The sequence below is a fragment of the Centroberyx affinis genome, unplaced genomic scaffold (assembly GCF_046629955.1).
Source record: "Centroberyx affinis isolate AG114_WGS23_722 - 3 ecotype Tasmania unplaced genomic scaffold, CSIRO-AGI_Caff_v1 ptg000008l_1, whole genome shotgun sequence".
NCBI lineage: Eukaryota > Metazoa > Chordata > Actinopteri > Beryciformes > Berycidae > Centroberyx > Centroberyx affinis.
Window position 1 is genome coordinate 131,580 of NW_027278724.1, and position 15,213 is coordinate 146,792.

General features: G+C 41.1%; 5 protein-coding genes across 7 annotated transcripts; 4 read left to right on the forward strand and 1 right to left on the reverse strand.

Moving 5' to 3' along the window:
• Positions 1-466: 466 nt before the first annotated feature.
• mad2l1bp (MAD2L1 binding protein) lies at positions 467-2,350 on the forward strand. The gene is made up of 3 exons (XM_071522261.1): positions 467-842; positions 953-1,218; positions 1,583-2,350. Exons 1-3 carry the CDS (start codon positions 467-469, stop codon positions 2,099-2,101), a joined length of 1,161 nt encoding a protein of 386 aa, XP_071378362.1. The 3' UTR covers positions 2,102-2,350.
• Positions 2,351-2,524: 174 nt separating this feature from the next.
• ephx5 (epoxide hydrolase 5) lies at positions 2,525-6,552 on the reverse strand. 2 transcript variants are annotated; one of them, XM_071519493.1, is made up of 10 exons: positions 6,463-6,552; positions 6,270-6,338; positions 5,950-6,163; positions 5,660-5,840; positions 5,320-5,529; positions 5,114-5,243; positions 4,481-4,692; positions 4,090-4,198; positions 3,736-3,861; positions 2,525-3,648 (listed from the first exon to the last, which is right to left on the reverse strand). In XM_071519493.1, the coding sequence occupies exons 2-10, from the start codon at positions 6,290-6,292 to the stop codon at positions 3,447-3,449; spliced, it is 1,407 nt and encodes a 468-aa protein (XP_071375594.1). In that variant the 5' UTR covers positions 6,293-6,338; positions 6,463-6,552; the 3' UTR covers positions 2,525-3,446. The 2 variants fall into 2 exon arrangements, with proteins under 2 accessions (XP_071375594.1, XP_071375664.1); XM_071519563.1 differs by lacking the exon at positions 6,463-6,552 and having other exon boundaries at positions 6,270-6,455.
• A 141-nt stretch (positions 6,553-6,693) lies between these two features.
• On the forward strand, positions 6,694-9,818 carry cst3 (cystatin C (amyloid angiopathy and cerebral hemorrhage)). Its single transcript, XM_071519679.1, has 3 exons — positions 6,694-6,983; positions 8,021-8,131; positions 9,326-9,818. The coding sequence occupies exons 1-3, from the start codon at positions 6,783-6,785 to the stop codon at positions 9,401-9,403; spliced, it is 390 nt and encodes a 129-aa protein (XP_071375780.1). The 5' UTR covers positions 6,694-6,782; the 3' UTR covers positions 9,404-9,818.
• A 382-nt stretch (positions 9,819-10,200) lies between these two features.
• LOC139645486 (glycine N-acyltransferase-like protein 3) lies at positions 10,201-12,339 on the forward strand. Of its 2 annotated transcripts, XM_071521241.1 has the most exons (6): positions 10,201-10,222; positions 10,385-10,491; positions 10,598-10,705; positions 10,805-10,925; positions 11,136-11,268; positions 11,427-12,339. In XM_071521241.1, the coding sequence occupies exons 2-6, from the start codon at positions 10,417-10,419 to the stop codon at positions 11,824-11,826; spliced, it is 837 nt and encodes a 278-aa protein (XP_071377342.1). In that variant the 5' UTR covers positions 10,201-10,222; positions 10,385-10,416; the 3' UTR covers positions 11,827-12,339. The 2 variants fall into 2 exon arrangements, with proteins under 2 accessions (XP_071377342.1, XP_071377420.1); XM_071521319.1 differs by having other exon boundaries at positions 10,217-10,491.
• Positions 12,340-12,536: 197 nt separating this feature from the next.
• On the forward strand, positions 12,537-15,206 carry LOC139644639 (glycine N-acyltransferase). Its single transcript, XM_071520118.1, has 5 exons — positions 12,537-12,921; positions 13,110-13,220; positions 13,306-13,414; positions 14,173-14,299; positions 14,411-15,206. The coding sequence occupies exons 1-5, from the start codon at positions 12,850-12,852 to the stop codon at positions 14,808-14,810; spliced, it is 819 nt and encodes a 272-aa protein (XP_071376219.1). The 5' UTR covers positions 12,537-12,849; the 3' UTR covers positions 14,811-15,206.
• Positions 15,207-15,213: the final 7 nt, after the last annotated feature.

A 15,213-nucleotide genomic window follows, 5' to 3' on the forward strand; every position in this document is an offset into this window, starting at 1 on the left:
GGCTATATAGGGTAGCCTAGACCTACAGCAACCCAAACATTGGCATGTCATCCATAAACGACAAACAGTTGTGTCTCCCATGGTATTTTAAGAGGTGTAATCCCAGAATGAAAGTGATAAAAGGCGTATATTTGATCGTTTTGATCACTGTACCATGACTGAATGAATATACTATACATTCCTTACGCTTGACTGCAAATATTTCATTGTTATTGACATTTAGCATTCAGCAAGTCTGAGAAATCGGGGTCCATCTCCAAACTCCGCCCTCCAAAGTAGTATTTGCCAGCTGATTAGTGAGATTTGTATTTTCAAATAGACATTACGAAATGAAAGCTGAGTGAAGGGTATTTTCAAATGGAGAGCTTGTATCTCCCATCCTCCCCGCGTAACTTTAAGGCAGCATTACGGTCGATCCCAGTTTCCCATGATGCATCGCGGATAGGACCCGGGGACATTCAAAACGATGGCGGAGGAGTCGAATATAAAAGTTAACGAGAATACTTCCAGCATTGATAGCGGAGATGATGAGATGAAAAGGTGCCTCGCGTTTTCGTTAGAAAAGGATATCACCACACGTAAGGAACCCGGTATAGCATGTGAAGTCCTAACATTAGACCACACAGTTAGTCAAACTAGTGTTTCCGACACAAACTCATACCGGCCTCCTTCGGAAGTCGCCGGACAACTCTCAACTCAGGATGTAAGCACATGTCTAAAGGCAAAAAATACCTGTGAATCAAAAGATGTCTCCTCAGAGCATCAGACAAATTCAGAACATAATGTGAGCAGCATGGAAGACAAGGAAAACACCGCCCTGCCCTCTACACCCCCCGGTCCTGGTAGGTAACCAGCCATGGCAGGGTAGCTAGGTTAGTTAGCTAGCTACATTTAGCTAAAACTGAACAAGATAGGTCTGTTGCTCACCCTGCTAATATTCTGATTTTGACAGATGACATTCAACAAGAGGACAGTTTGCAAGCCCCCCTTGTGACTGCCACTAAGCATGAAAACACAGAGGACAGTGATGCTGAGGTGGTGAGAAGAGCCCAGGACGAGGGCCGTGTGTACGTGGTCTTCCCTGGCACTGTAACCCAGGAGGGCTGCTGCCGTTTTGTCAGCGAGATCCTCAAGTGCATCCTCTATCAGAGACAGCAGCTGCCCATGACCTATGACCAGCTGGTGTACTCTCAGAAGAAACAGCAAGCTTCAATGCAGGTGAATCCAGCTCTGGGAAAATTATGTGTGTAAATGATGGAATGCTGTTGGGAGCTTCTTGAAGTAAACTGAGTAGAAGTATTGTTGTTATATATTTATTTATTATAGTTATTATATTGTTCTACTTAAACTTTATCGACTTAGTGTAACTACAGACAGGAGGGATGATGTTACTTTACTTTTCTGGATTACTGTTACAGCACTTTGTTTTCATATCACACTATCTGGCTACTTACCCTGTTGATGCTTGAGGAATATTCACTTATCTTACTGTTGTACTCACTGTATGTCGTACCGGTTAAGAGCGTCTGCTAAATCCCTAAATTGTAAGTGTTTGTTAAGCCTTGTTTCTTTTACCTCACAGAATAAGGAGGTGGTGAGCTGGAGGCCGGTGCAGTCAGCAGATATGGACTGGCGGAAGTGTCAGCGGACCCTCCAGGAGTTCGAGGAGGTGTTGCAGCAGCTAGAGGTGCTGTTCTCCCTCGGCCGGGTGCCCCGTGTGCTGCTGCTACTGGGAGGCTCCCTCAACCTCCCAAAAGAGCTGTATGAGATCAACATGGAGGCGCTGGCATTGGCTGCTGGAGATCAGAGTCTACGGGTGTCATCGTGCTTAAGGCAACTCTTTCGCACACTTTTTGTAGCTGACCTTCTGTCTGATGCCAGACCTGTTCATCTAATGGCCACCACAGTCTTAGCTTTGGCTCACAGGGATTGTGGCGTAACTTGGTTCCGGCCTAAACTACACTTTAAAGTGCCAACCCGGGTAAAGAACCAAATTATTTCCCTGTCAACTGATCCTGGCGTCTGTGGGGCAGAAGTCTCAGACTGGCAGGATTATGTTTGGTTTCAGGCCCCCATGACTATCAAGGGTTTCAGCAAATGACAAGGGGGCGGTGTGTAGTCTGAGATTGGACACTCTTTCTCTCTGGAGCCTCTATACTATATTTTCTGTCAATTTTAATGGCGGTTCAGGTGAATTCTGAACTTCAGAGCTGTACATATTTTAATGAATTATGAGTATAATTTTTCTACTGAATTGGGAGTGCTGCCATTAAAACAATAGTGGGTTCATTGACGTGAGCAGTTTCGTATATTGTCCTTTTGTATAGTTTTGACAGAATGCGTGCATGAAGCTTTTTTGCATTTTGGTGTGTCTTAAAATTTGATCCAGAACAGTGTGTATTCTTGCTTATATTTATAAAGTGTGTTTTACATGTTTTGCGTAGCATATCAGCTCATTAATGACCGCTTTTATCAAGGACTTTAAAAATCTCACACACACAATTTTGGTGCAATACATTTTTTAATGAACAGTACTTGAAAGGGTTTTAGTACATTATGTTGCTTAGTGGGGTTTTTTATGGCAATTTTTGTAGACTTTGGAGTATCAGTAATGTCAGTGCATACATTAACATGAATCAAAACTTGAATTAATATACAGGGTTCCCATGGTCATTAAAATCTTGGAAAAGTTATGGAATTTGAAAATGTGTTTTCAAGGCCTGGAAATGTTTTGGAAAATTGAAAACTTAAATAATTACAGGACTAATTTGGAAAAATGGGACAAAAATTAGTAGACTAAAATGCAACTGGTCAGACTGCAAAGTGGTTGCTGCAAGAGATTGTTGAGCGATTCCAACCTCTTGCTATGCAAAGCTTATATCAACATTTGTTGCTAGCTAACCAGCAAGTGGGATTAAGTGACCAAGGTAAATTGCTAATAGTAGCAGTAACTATACGCTTTCAGGCAATATCATGTCTTGCAAAATATTTTCATGTAACTCAGAACATTTCCCTGTAAATCAAAATGTAATCAATGTTTGGCATCATATTTGTGCAAATGAAATGTATTCCTTAGGTGAGGCAAAAACTACAGAAGGCATTTTTGTTCACATTTTATTTTTATTTTTTCAACTTTAAAGAATTAAATAAATTCAAGTGTTGCATTCTTTAAGTTACAGTCCACAGTCATGAAAATCTGTTATGGAAACGTTTTGTAATTGTAAAATAAGTGTGGGAACCCTGAATATATAATATCTACAAATCAATGCAGCAATTTTAAAGCCAGCGGTAAGGTGCAAGGTGGTGTTGGAGGGACAGGAGTGGCAAGGATGTGCAGATGTGCCCCCATTTGGAATGATGAATCAAAATCAAATATGACAGCAATATAACAAAAAAAACAAAAACAAATGTGCCATTATTACATTGGTTTGAGTGCATTAACAGGCTTACAGCTTCTCCACTTTCTTAACAAACTGGAGAAAGTCGTTGGCGAGCAGCTGGGGCTCCTCAAAGGCAGCAAAGTGGCCTCCTTGAGGCATGAAGGAGTAGGAGTAGATGTTTCGATACCTAATTTCTGCCCACGAACGAGGACAGTGCATCAGCTCACTGGGGAAGGCAGCCAGTCCAGTGGGCACAAATATCCCAGTCCTAAGACAAAAGAGCAAACCTTAAGTTATTACACAAGGATACAAAGATAGCCAAAATTGCAAAATTAAAGCACACTGGGCCACATACCCTGAATCCACTCTTTTGTCAATATTAGTCTTGACGTTCTCTTTGTAGAAGCGCATGGAAGAGACTATGGAGCCTGTGGTCCAGTAGATCATGACGTTGGTCAGGAGGTCATCCAGGCTGAATTTCCTGTACAAAATGCAACATTTTATGATTCACTACAACCAGGACCAATCAGATAACCCAAGTTGCTTTTGTACTCTAGCTTCTGTTAATTTACGGCAAGATTGTCAAGAGTTTTTTTGTCTTTTTGCAACAAGAAAAATGATTCAGTGAGATAACAAACCTGTGCATTAAAACCACAATAAAAAAAATAATCAAATCTAAAAAGACAAGACTGAAAATGCCCTGTTATACCTCTCCAATCCACCATCTACCAGGTCTTTGTTCTTGAGGTCAGTCCAGGTGGAAAACTTCTCCAGAATGTAGGCAGCCAAGCCAACAGGAGAGTCATTCATTCCACAGCCTGTGCACAGGATTAAAGCTTTGTCAAGAACTGAAATGATGGTACACTGAGATCAACTAGCAAATACTAATTAATGAGTTTTGCAAGAAATGAATAGCAGCCTGTGTCACATTTCATTTGCTGGAACCCATATCTTTAAGTCCAGTACAAAAGCATGTGAAGGAGAGTGGAAAGCCATAACCAAGAGTTCACCTTTCATACACGTTGTTCTTTGGTCTATAAGCAGTGTCAATGTGACCGTCTGAATTTGTGATCCTATTTCATGGTTGTGTGTGTTCCCACCTGCAGTGTCTGGTTTAGTGGCCTGGATATGAAAGTAGCCCGTTTCCCTCAGGATCTCATAGACGTTCTTCTCTAAGAAAGGGAACAACCGGTGGACATCTTCACGAGTGAAGCCCACCAGGAAGGGCAGGTAGGGACCAATCAGGAGGGACAACATCACTTTGAACCCCTTCCTTGACATAAACATGTTCAGATGGAGACCTTTCACACACCTGAAAAAGATAGATTGGGAAATAAATCACAAAATTTCACTTAAGATTGAAGCTTTTAGGACATTTTTGTGATTTTGTGATTTGACATCTGTGGTACAATTTTGTCCTCAGGAATTCCTCTGGATTGAGTACAGATTATTGATCATTACTTAAAATGCATGAATAAATCCAAGTTGATACAATGTTCTTGTGTTGGCAAAAGTACCCACAAGCCGCAGTATGTTCATGGTCTCCATGAATTTGCAGAGTCACCAGTTGTTTTTCAGTAAATTGTGCACTTTTGCACACTGCAGGCAGTGTTCCACTATATGACTAAGAATTTCACAATAACCTCTTTGGGGAAACAAGTGGGTGGTGGAAATTCCAAGGCAATAAGGTAACACATGTTTCTGTAAACGCCTTGTTTAGCCAGTTCTCTTACTGTGGCTTCATCTGTGCCATGTTGGTGGTGATGAGCGAGCCCCAGTCGCCTCCCTGCAGATAGAACTGGGAGAATCCCAAACGCTCCATCAGCGTCAGGAAAACTCGGGCAGCAGCAAGACTGTCAAATCCTGGAGAGGTGCAAGAGGCACAACCGTAAAAATCTGCTGCTCAAACCAAATGTTTTAACTTTTATTTAGTATTCACCTTGTTTATGAGGGGCTTCGGAGAAACCGTAGCCAGGGATGGATGGGCATATGACCTCAAACGCAAGGCCACCTTGGGTCTCTGTGAGCAGTGGCAGAATCTTGTAGAACTCGTAGAAGGAGCCGGGCCAGCCGTGAACGAGCATGAGGGGCAGAACCCGCTGGCCCTCGCGATGTGGTGGCCGCACATGGATGAAGTGCACGTCCAACCCTGCATTAGCATTAATGAAAAGAAAAATGGATTCTGTATTGTGGAATGACTCTGGACTAAAGATTTAAACTAGTGGAGCACTGTAGATGGCATATAAAACCATGTTGATTCAGCATTGGGCTGGGCTTACCTTCTATTCTGGTTTTGAAGTGTGGATACTTGTTGATCACTGCCACCTGCTTTTTCCAGTCAAACTCATGCCTCCAGTAGGAAACCACTTTCTTGAGATAGGTGGAGTTGAAGCCATATTGGAAGCAGCCATCTTCTAAAGGATCAGTGTAGCGTGTTCTGTCAATGCGCTCGTGAAGGTCCTGAAGAATAAGAGTATTTTTTGATTGCTTCACAGAAACCAGTGCATGTTTTCTTAACAATATAACTCTTAGAAATTGATGAAAGTTTGTCCAAATGGCCCTAAATTACCTCGATCTCTTCATCTGAGGTTTGCACCTCAAAGGGATAGATCTTATCCTCCTCTGACAGCGGCTTCTCTCCTGCTCCCCACCATCCTTCACCCAGAGGAATACTTTTGACTTCTCTTCGTTTCAGTAACAGATATGCCAGGATGCCCCCGGCTGCCACACCTGACCCAATTAGAAGCTGTTGGTGAGCAGCATCCAAACTGAAGAAAGCTTGTCTGCAAAGTTTGGATGAAAATAAAACCTGACTGTAAACACACACACACACAGCATTGATCTGAATGCATTCATAGGGCAGGATTTGTGTTAAAATAGGCAACTTACTTCAAAACATGAAGTCTCTGCATTGTGCCGTTCCAAAGGTGAGTGCCCACAGGCTGCTTGGCTTCTGGTCTGGGACAGAAGCCAAAAAAGGTTCAATTTCCACATTGCACTTGGAAATGTGTGAAATTCGGTGAAATTACTTTGATTCACTGGAGTTTTCCAGTCGGTATACGTTTCACTCTTTTTAACATACCTTAGCAATGAGATACACGGTTCAAACCTCCACCGCTGGGCTAGGCAACTGTCTCAAGAGTTACACCCATGGAAGTATTGTATCATACCGTCACTGCGGTCGCACCGGTGTAGAAAACGAACACACCGGCGATTGGGAAACAAACAAGTGAGGTTATCTGGGTTTGCCCCGCAGAGATTGGATGACGGTTTGCCTCAGACCCCGCCCCCACAGCACAGCGCAGCCCAGCCCCGACATCGGTGTTTATATAATAAGCGTCTGGGGTCCTGAGCTGTTGTTTTGGTTCCACTTCTCCAAACCGTTGTCGTGACTAGAGAAACATGAGTTTGAAGTTAACCGTTTCCATATTTGCGGCGGTCTTCGCCGTGGGGATGGCCGCCATGGTGGGAGGATGGACGGACGCAAATGTCAATGACGAGGGGGTGCAGAATGCCCTGAAGTTCGCCGTGGTGCAGCACAACAAAGGAAGCAACGACATGTACCTCAGCCAGGTGGCCCAAGTGATCAGGGCGCAAAAACAGGTTAGCGATTTATCATCTGGACTTGTGAATTTATGCAGACTGACGAAAGCCCCTGGTCCTGGCCTGCCCGTAAAGACCATCCAGTTTATATGGAGGCTGCGTTGCGAAAAGGACAGCCATTACTCTTTAGGCCTGTAGGTGAAGGCCGCCCACCAATTTGGGATTATCCCAAACAAAAACTCATTAAGTTACACTACTCCTACAGGGACGTGGGCTGTGTCTGTGGTGTGTAATAGTGAGTTTATAACGACTTTATCTTACTTAGTGCTTATTTTCTATCTCCTATGGTGTCACTATAATATTCCTATAATCCCACTGATTTAGCCTATAGTGTGTCTGTGGTACTCGATAGTGAGTTTATGATGACGTTATCGTACGTCGTATTTTTTTTATCGTGTTTTTAAATGTTCTATGATATTAGGTTACTAAAGTATTTCCTGTGCTATACAGGCATGACATATTTTAGTTTTGCTGTGATATCTGTGTAGTATCATTGGATTATATCCTTATAGGATTATTATAGTTCTATTTCCTCAGGGATATTTACTTTTCTTATCTTTCCTCACTTTTAACCATATGTGTATTTCACCATAGGGTTTGTCAGACAGTGAAATAACAAGCATCCTGGACCTCACCTGAAATTAAATCACTATAATATTCCTAAAGGGACTAATGGGGTGTCCTGGGTACAGTAGTGAGTTCATAGTAACTTTTATTGGACCTAATAGTATTGTCGTGTCCCCATACTATTCACGTACTTACAGTAGGCCTATAGTGTGTCTGTGGTAAGCAATAGTGAGTTTAAAGTGACTTCATGGCACTTTAAACGGGTGGTATAATGGTATTTTTGTATCACTCTAATATCCCTTTAGTATTTTGCTGTGATCACTCTATTCTTTTATAGGGACTGGCAGTTTTGCTGTGATATTTGTATAGTAGCCTATCCTTCTGAACTGTATTATAGGATTAGGCTGTAGTTGTGTTTTCATGAGGATCTACCCCCTGACATGTCATGTCTCACCCACTCCCCCCTACAGGTGGTAGCTGGCATGAAGTACCTTATCACCGTGCAAATGGGGAAGACGCCCTGCAGGAAGAGCGGTGTTGATGAAACGTGCAACATCCATGAAGACCCAGAAATGGCTCGGGTAATGACTTCATTAAAGAGCTGAAATGTCGGGTTCGGGAAGTCAATTTCCTATTCATTTTTGCCATTGGGAATTTGATTATTTGCCACAATGTTTTAACGGTGTAAGCTAGACTTACCACGAGTTATCTGATTGTGAAACAACTAACAACTTTGTTGTTAAGCTTGGTAAAGAGAACTCTGCACACTGCGCTTGCAACACCACATGAGTTATTTTAATGAACACAGTACTAACATTTACAGTACGAACAGACCATTCGGTCTTTCACCACTATGTTCATTAAAATAGCTTGTGGCGTTGCAAGAGCAGTGTGCACAGTTCTCTTTACCAAGTTTGATATTTTCCCTCATGCACCTGCACCAATCAAGTGGATGTGCAAATAACTTCTACTACTGCATGATTAACTTTATTGTTAAGAAGTTGTTTTATTCCCAAGCTCCTTGTGAAATACTACACTACCCAGAAGTTCAGCGAGTTCCCACCAATCAAAATTACAGTATATTCAAAATGATAACAGGTGTTTTAAAAGTAGGCATACAAATTTTACTAATAATAAAAAGCAAGCTCTATAATCTTCGTCATTTAACAAAATAATTAAGCGTTAGTTTGTAACAAAAGATGTACCTGGAAACAGGAAAAATAATTATACAATGAGTAATAATAATGTATAAATGTATACCTACTTTTGAAACACCCACTATTATTTAGTATCAATGTTTAAAATGGGGGAAGGGAAGCAATGACCTTTTCACTTCCTTATGGGAAGAATAGTTTGTTCCCTCTTAAAAAAACATTATGTGTAAATCTTGCACCCTTGCCTTTTATTTTGTGTTCATATATCTATCAATCTATTGTTATAAGCGCATGATTCATCTTATAACCGGTTGGTTTGATTCAAAGCTTAAAACTCTGCATATCGGGATTTACGTAAATGCCTACGGAGAAAATGAATGGGAAATTTACTTCCAGAACCAGGGCCACTGAAAGGACACATTTTAGCTCTATACAGTATCAATCTATCACACCAGCAAGGCTGAAATCACTGTCATGAGCTTGTTTCATTATTATCAGGAGGCCTATAGACTTCACTGGTAAATTAATACAAAGCCTGAGAATTTAGAGACCTTCAGTTGCTAAAAATCTGTATGTATATATAATGTGTTTTCCAAACTTATGTCCTTTCTTTTCCCTCAGCCTTACCAATGCACATTTACAGTGTGGAGCCGTCCATGGTTGCATAGTATTGAGTTGAAGGAGCAGACGTGCCAGTAGGAAGAGCACTACGGGGGAAATGTTCGATTTCAGCTTTGTTTGCAGAATATAACCTTCACGCATTTTGAATTGTTCAGATGAACCACAAAATGGTCCCTAGCATTTTAATTTTCTGCATATGTTACCTGACCACATGCTAAGTTGAATAACCTATGAAAGTGTTAACATTGCAGACCGTGGAATGACCTATGCAATATAGCAGTATAGAGGAGTAACCTGGTATATAACCTGGAACATCTCCATTCTGTCTTGCACTTCATTTTGTTTGTAACTTGAATGAATGTGTCTGTCTCTCTTCCTATGTAATAGCATCACTAAACCTAACCCTACGAATGATAAAATTATATAGGTATTGATCATCTGTTGCTGTCTGTACCCCAATCATCCCAGTGTTTATTAAATGATTTTTTTGGCAGTATGTGTTGTGATTCTTTGTGTATTTTCAGCAGTCCTATCTGCCATCTTTCATAGGCCCATATGGGTATGAATACTGTGAAAGGATATTTGGGGGGGGGCGACAACTGTATTTTTATTGTATTACTACAGATTCCTACGATATATAATTCATTTTGGTACTTTGCATCACTCAAAACACTTTTTGACATATCTTCATTAATAAGGGTTTTATTTTGAAATTATATTTTTGATTCTGGCTAGTTTGACGCTGGTCCACATGATAATGGCAATGGTCGCCAATAAGGCTTTTATTTTGGAAAACATTGACCGGAAGCCACATTTTTCGGCCTGCCTTGACAGTAACTGTACACTACTGTAGCGGAATTTTCCAGTCACTCTAGAGACAACAGCAAAATAAATAACGTAAGAAGACAGCGGTTGCAAAACTGCAGATCCCGACAGTTATTATTCATAAAATTTCCATACATCTCCTTGTGTAGGCGTAGTTTATATGTCAAACATTGATGTCAGACTGTTAATGATTTATCGAGATTGAACTACTGCCCTGAGTCTTTCTTTACACAGGAGAAGCTGTTACATTTAACAACTACTCCAACATGAAGACCCTAAATACAGAGGAACTACAAATCGCTGAAGGAGTGCTGCTAAAGCATTTACCGAAAAGTTTTAAGGTAGGCCATCCAAGTGAAAGTATTCACTATTTCTCATTATGTCAGCAACCAAAGTAAAGGCTATTTGTAAATGCAGCCATTGCAGCTTTATTTTCTGTGTTTATAGGTGTATGGATTCTTGTATGCTATGAACAGGAACAAACCTAATACACTGGAGGTAGTTGTTGATACATGGCCTGATTTTAAGGTCATCATTTGCCGACCTGACCCCAAGGTGAGTTCACGTTGCATTAAATAACTTGAATTTTGAGCTTTACCAGGTAAGTTGCCATTTTTTTGTGCATCAGGTGCTGCTAAACTGTTTATTTCATAGAACAAGCATGCTATAGAGTTCATGAAAAAGGTGACATACTACAGCATGGATGAGCAGATCTTGAGAAGAATGCTGACAGAGGAGAATGCAGTTGACTGGAGCACTTATTTCTTAATCGGAGGTGAGTTCAGAGCACTGTAGTGAATCCTTCATTAAATTAAACCTCAGCTGAACACAAGTCAACTGCGGCAGTGTCAAACAAATACCTTAATGGTATATAAATAGTCTGTACCGAAACGTTGACCAGTAAATTTTAATGTGTAAAGAGGACACGTGTGTGCGGAACCTTGTTATTTCCTTAAATAGTCTGTGCCAATCTTTTGTTCCACAGGATGTGATTTTTCCCATGCCCCCATGTTCAGAGAGATGTCCTCTGCCAGAGGCGTCAATAACCGGCTCTATACTTTGGTGCATCTCATGTATTTGCCAGACTGTAGCACTCTGCCCCCATCAGCAGTTGACAGGTAGGCTCAGTTATTGTGCTTGTAAAAAAAACATGTAGGTTAAAGGCTATGTGTAGATGTTTCAGCTCAATCTCACCTGGAAAAAGGTAAAATCATTTTTTTTCTTCAGTCAGATGAAGCTGAAATTGTAATCTTTCCTTCCTTTTCCAAATTCACAGCGAGCTGGAATCAAGGATGTCACCTCTCAACGATTCCCACGTTGAATTAGTGAATAAAATGTGGAAGTTTGGAGGGAACAAGCAGGGGTACAGGAACATTCAAAACCTCATTAGCAACTTCCCCTCGTGCTGCATCACAGATGGCCAGGGTCAGCCGGTGTCCTGGATTCTGGTGTATGATTACTGCGCCTTGGGCATCTTGTACACTCTGCCGGAGCACCGAGGGAAAGGTTACGCCAAACTCCTGGTCAGCGCCATGGCCAAGAAACTGCATGCTCAGGGCTTCCCAGTGTACTGCTTCATAGAGGAGGAGAACCTCGTGTCCCACAGGCTCTTCACAAACCTGGGCTTCACTGAAGACCCCTCATACAGGGCAGCCTGGTTTGAATTCAACTTTTGATTTGTTTTCTTTTCCTCTTCACCCGAGTCAGTCAGTGTTTGTGGACACCAGCGACCAGTAAATTCCAATCTGTTGATCTAATGTAAATGTTCATGTTTCTGTGCCTGTAGTTTGTAGCCTGATGTTTTGTTTGTCAGTGCATTAATCATGTTCTTGCAACCACATGAACAGTTGAGATATCATGCAGACATTTTTAGTGTTGGAAAAAGTTTCCTATTGAATAGAAATATGGTTACAATGTTGCACTATAACTAAAAGGTTTATTGCATGTCTTTTATTCTTCATAGCAAACCAAGGGCAGAAGTAACAAATTACATTTTACTCTTATTACTGTAATTGATTAGCTTGAACTTTTTTAAGTATTTTTGAAGTCAGTAATTTTACTTTTACTTACAATTGAGCTCGATAATAAGGGCAGAGATCAGATGCATAGACATGCTTTGGCCAGTCGGTCTTTCATTATGCCACCCACAACTTATATGAAAATTGTAATTTGTGCCTAGGTTTGTACATGCCTACTGCAATATTAAAATGAGTTTAAAATGTACCCCTCGAAAAATAAACCGTGAGATTGTGAATTATTTTGCCTCCTCGCTGAAAAATGAACCGCGCTACTTTTATTTTGAAAAGCCTCTCGCTCGGCGGCGGATTATTCATCGCCCCAAAACCAAAACCAGAACTAGTTCTCCAATTTCACCGCCAGAGAGCCTCAATCACACTCGGCTACTGTGCAAAAGAAGTATTGACAGTGTTTGCTTCCGTCTCCTAAATGCGTGTAAGATTATAAACGTGTCCTTATTAAAACAACATATTTTCACTAGGTTCTTGATTCTTAAAATCGTACGGCGGTTGTTTGGTTGGTAAACCTGCTCCAGTCGTACTAACGTGTGGGAAGGCACGTTGGTTCAACTGTTCATGCCAGTCTGACATGTTTAGACCTGCCGCCACTCTCGCAGAGAAGCAGGGTTTGAAATCTGTCTTCACGCTTTAGTGAAGGCTGGAAAGAAAGCAGCCTCGTCTGCCATGGAACTGACTGGAGAGCAGCTGAAAGTGGCTGAGACTCAACTGAGGAGGTTTTTACCTCAGTCACAACAGGTGTGGCAAGTCAAATCTAATTCTTATAATTACTGATAAGTCTCATTTTATATTTGCAAGTTAATGACCAATCTAGGCTGTTTTTATTATGCTTAAGTTACATTTTTTTGAATAGCGACTTCCTCATTTTGCCTAATTATGCTCCTTAAAAAAACCGTTAAAACCGTAATTCCTGTTTCATTTCTAAGGTTTACAGTCATTTGGTGCTCAGAAACAGACTTGGATCATACCCTATAAATATTTTAGTGGACCACTGGCCAGACTTCAGTGTCATTGTCTGCCAACCACAATATGAACAGGTAACTAATAGTATGAATTAAATATCGATCTTGTTAACCTCTCTTCCCATTATAGCTTACTTATAAAATCTCATTGTTCTTACAGAAGGATGACCTCTTTAAAGACTCGTGGGTTTTTGCAATTGATGAAGCTATTCTAAAAGAAACCATAAGGAAGGCAAACGTTTTGAATTGGACCAAGTACCTTTGTTTTGGTAATAACAATGCACTTTTGTTCTTTCTTTGCCTCTCCCATAAAATTATAACTTCCAGATCTAAGCATTTAAACTGACACCTTTAAAGCAACAATGTACAGCAGAATGTCAGATAATTTAAAGATAATGGCAGAATTGAAGAATTACAACTCTCCTCCTTATCCTGGATAAATATAGAATCAGTGAATGAGTGTGGAACCACCTGTCTCACCACTTTTTTGGCATATCATTTACATTAAATGTAGGTATTACACATTTAGCTGAAGCTCTTATCTACAGCAAAGTACAACGAGATCAACAGTAGAATAAGCTTCAATACGCAGATCAAAAATACAACCAAAATGAGTGCAAAGGTCAGGGCCTCAGTGCCATTACAATATTCCAATGAGCATAAGACAATAAGAGCAAAGTGCTGGGACAAGAAATGGAGTAAGAGCTAAGGAGAGAGAAAGGGTTTTGAGAGCAATCAAAACAGGGATTCACATCAAAACAGAACACTTCAAGTGTTCATTTAATTGCCTGCTGTGCCATGTTAGAGCAAATTGGTGACCTGAGCTTTCATAACACATCAAGATTTTCATTTTTATGGTTTGGAAATGAGGTTGAAATCTCAGTACTCCTTGAATATGCTGAATGAAGGCAGGCCTTAATCCTGCCTGAGTGATACATTTTCTGAACAAAAGAATGAAAAAGAAAGTTTCAAAAATATGTGAAGTGCTTTTCCATTACAAAAAAAAAGAAATGTTGATCACTCCCAGCAATAGATCTTTGCCATGAGGAGACAGTGAAGGCGGTGGCTTCAGAGAGAAACGTGTCCGGGAGCAAAGTGGCAGTGTGTCACAAGATGAAACTAGAGGACATATCCAACCTTCCCTCTATAGACAGGTATTGCCTATCTACATATATAGTATTTTAATTCCAGGGTGAGACATAATCATTGCATTAATTTTTATTGGATTTCTGATCTCAAAAGTCATCTGCTCTGTTTTGCATCAGCTCGGGAGTCTCATTAGGCTCACTGGAAGAATCGCACGTTGGCCTGGTGAATCAGACGTGGAAGTTTGGCCAGAACGGGGGCAGCGGCCGGATGTTATGGGACTTGATCGCCCACTTCCCCTCCTGCTGCGTGCTGGACGCAGAAAGGCAGCCCGTGGCCTGGATTCTGACCGACGCATCTTGCGCCATGGGCGTGTTGTACACTCTGCCGGAGCACCGAGGGAAAGGTTACGCCAAACTCCTGGTCAGCACCATGGCCAAGAAACTGCATGCTCAGGGCTTTCCAGTGTACTGCTTCATAGAGGAGGAGAACCTCGTGTCCTACAGGCTCTTCACAAACCTGGGCTTCACTGAAGACCCCTCATACAGGGCAGCCTGGTTTGTTTTCAACAGTTCATAAGCGCTTTACTTGAGAGCTACAATGTTATTACAGTTTTACTATTAAAAGCTGATGTTTTATCCTTTGTATCCACATTTACTGATGACAGTCCCTTAGAATACATGTTACCAGCACCTTCTGAATCTGACCTAATATCATTTCTAGCCTGGGAAAGTTTGAACTGAAAATGCTGACTTGGCAGAAATTGGAAGCTCAAGTTTTCACCCCCCAGTAGCGTGGGAGCATATTATCCTTCGAGCTGTATTGCTCAGTTGCCTTGACTGAAAGATAACTGTTTTCCATGGCTTACATATCTGGTGTTGTAATTATGACTGTACGGGTTTGGATCCTGAAGCATGACATGCCCTTGCATTTCTATCTCTGTAATATCTTGTCCAACAAAATAAACTTGAAGCTTTACTGG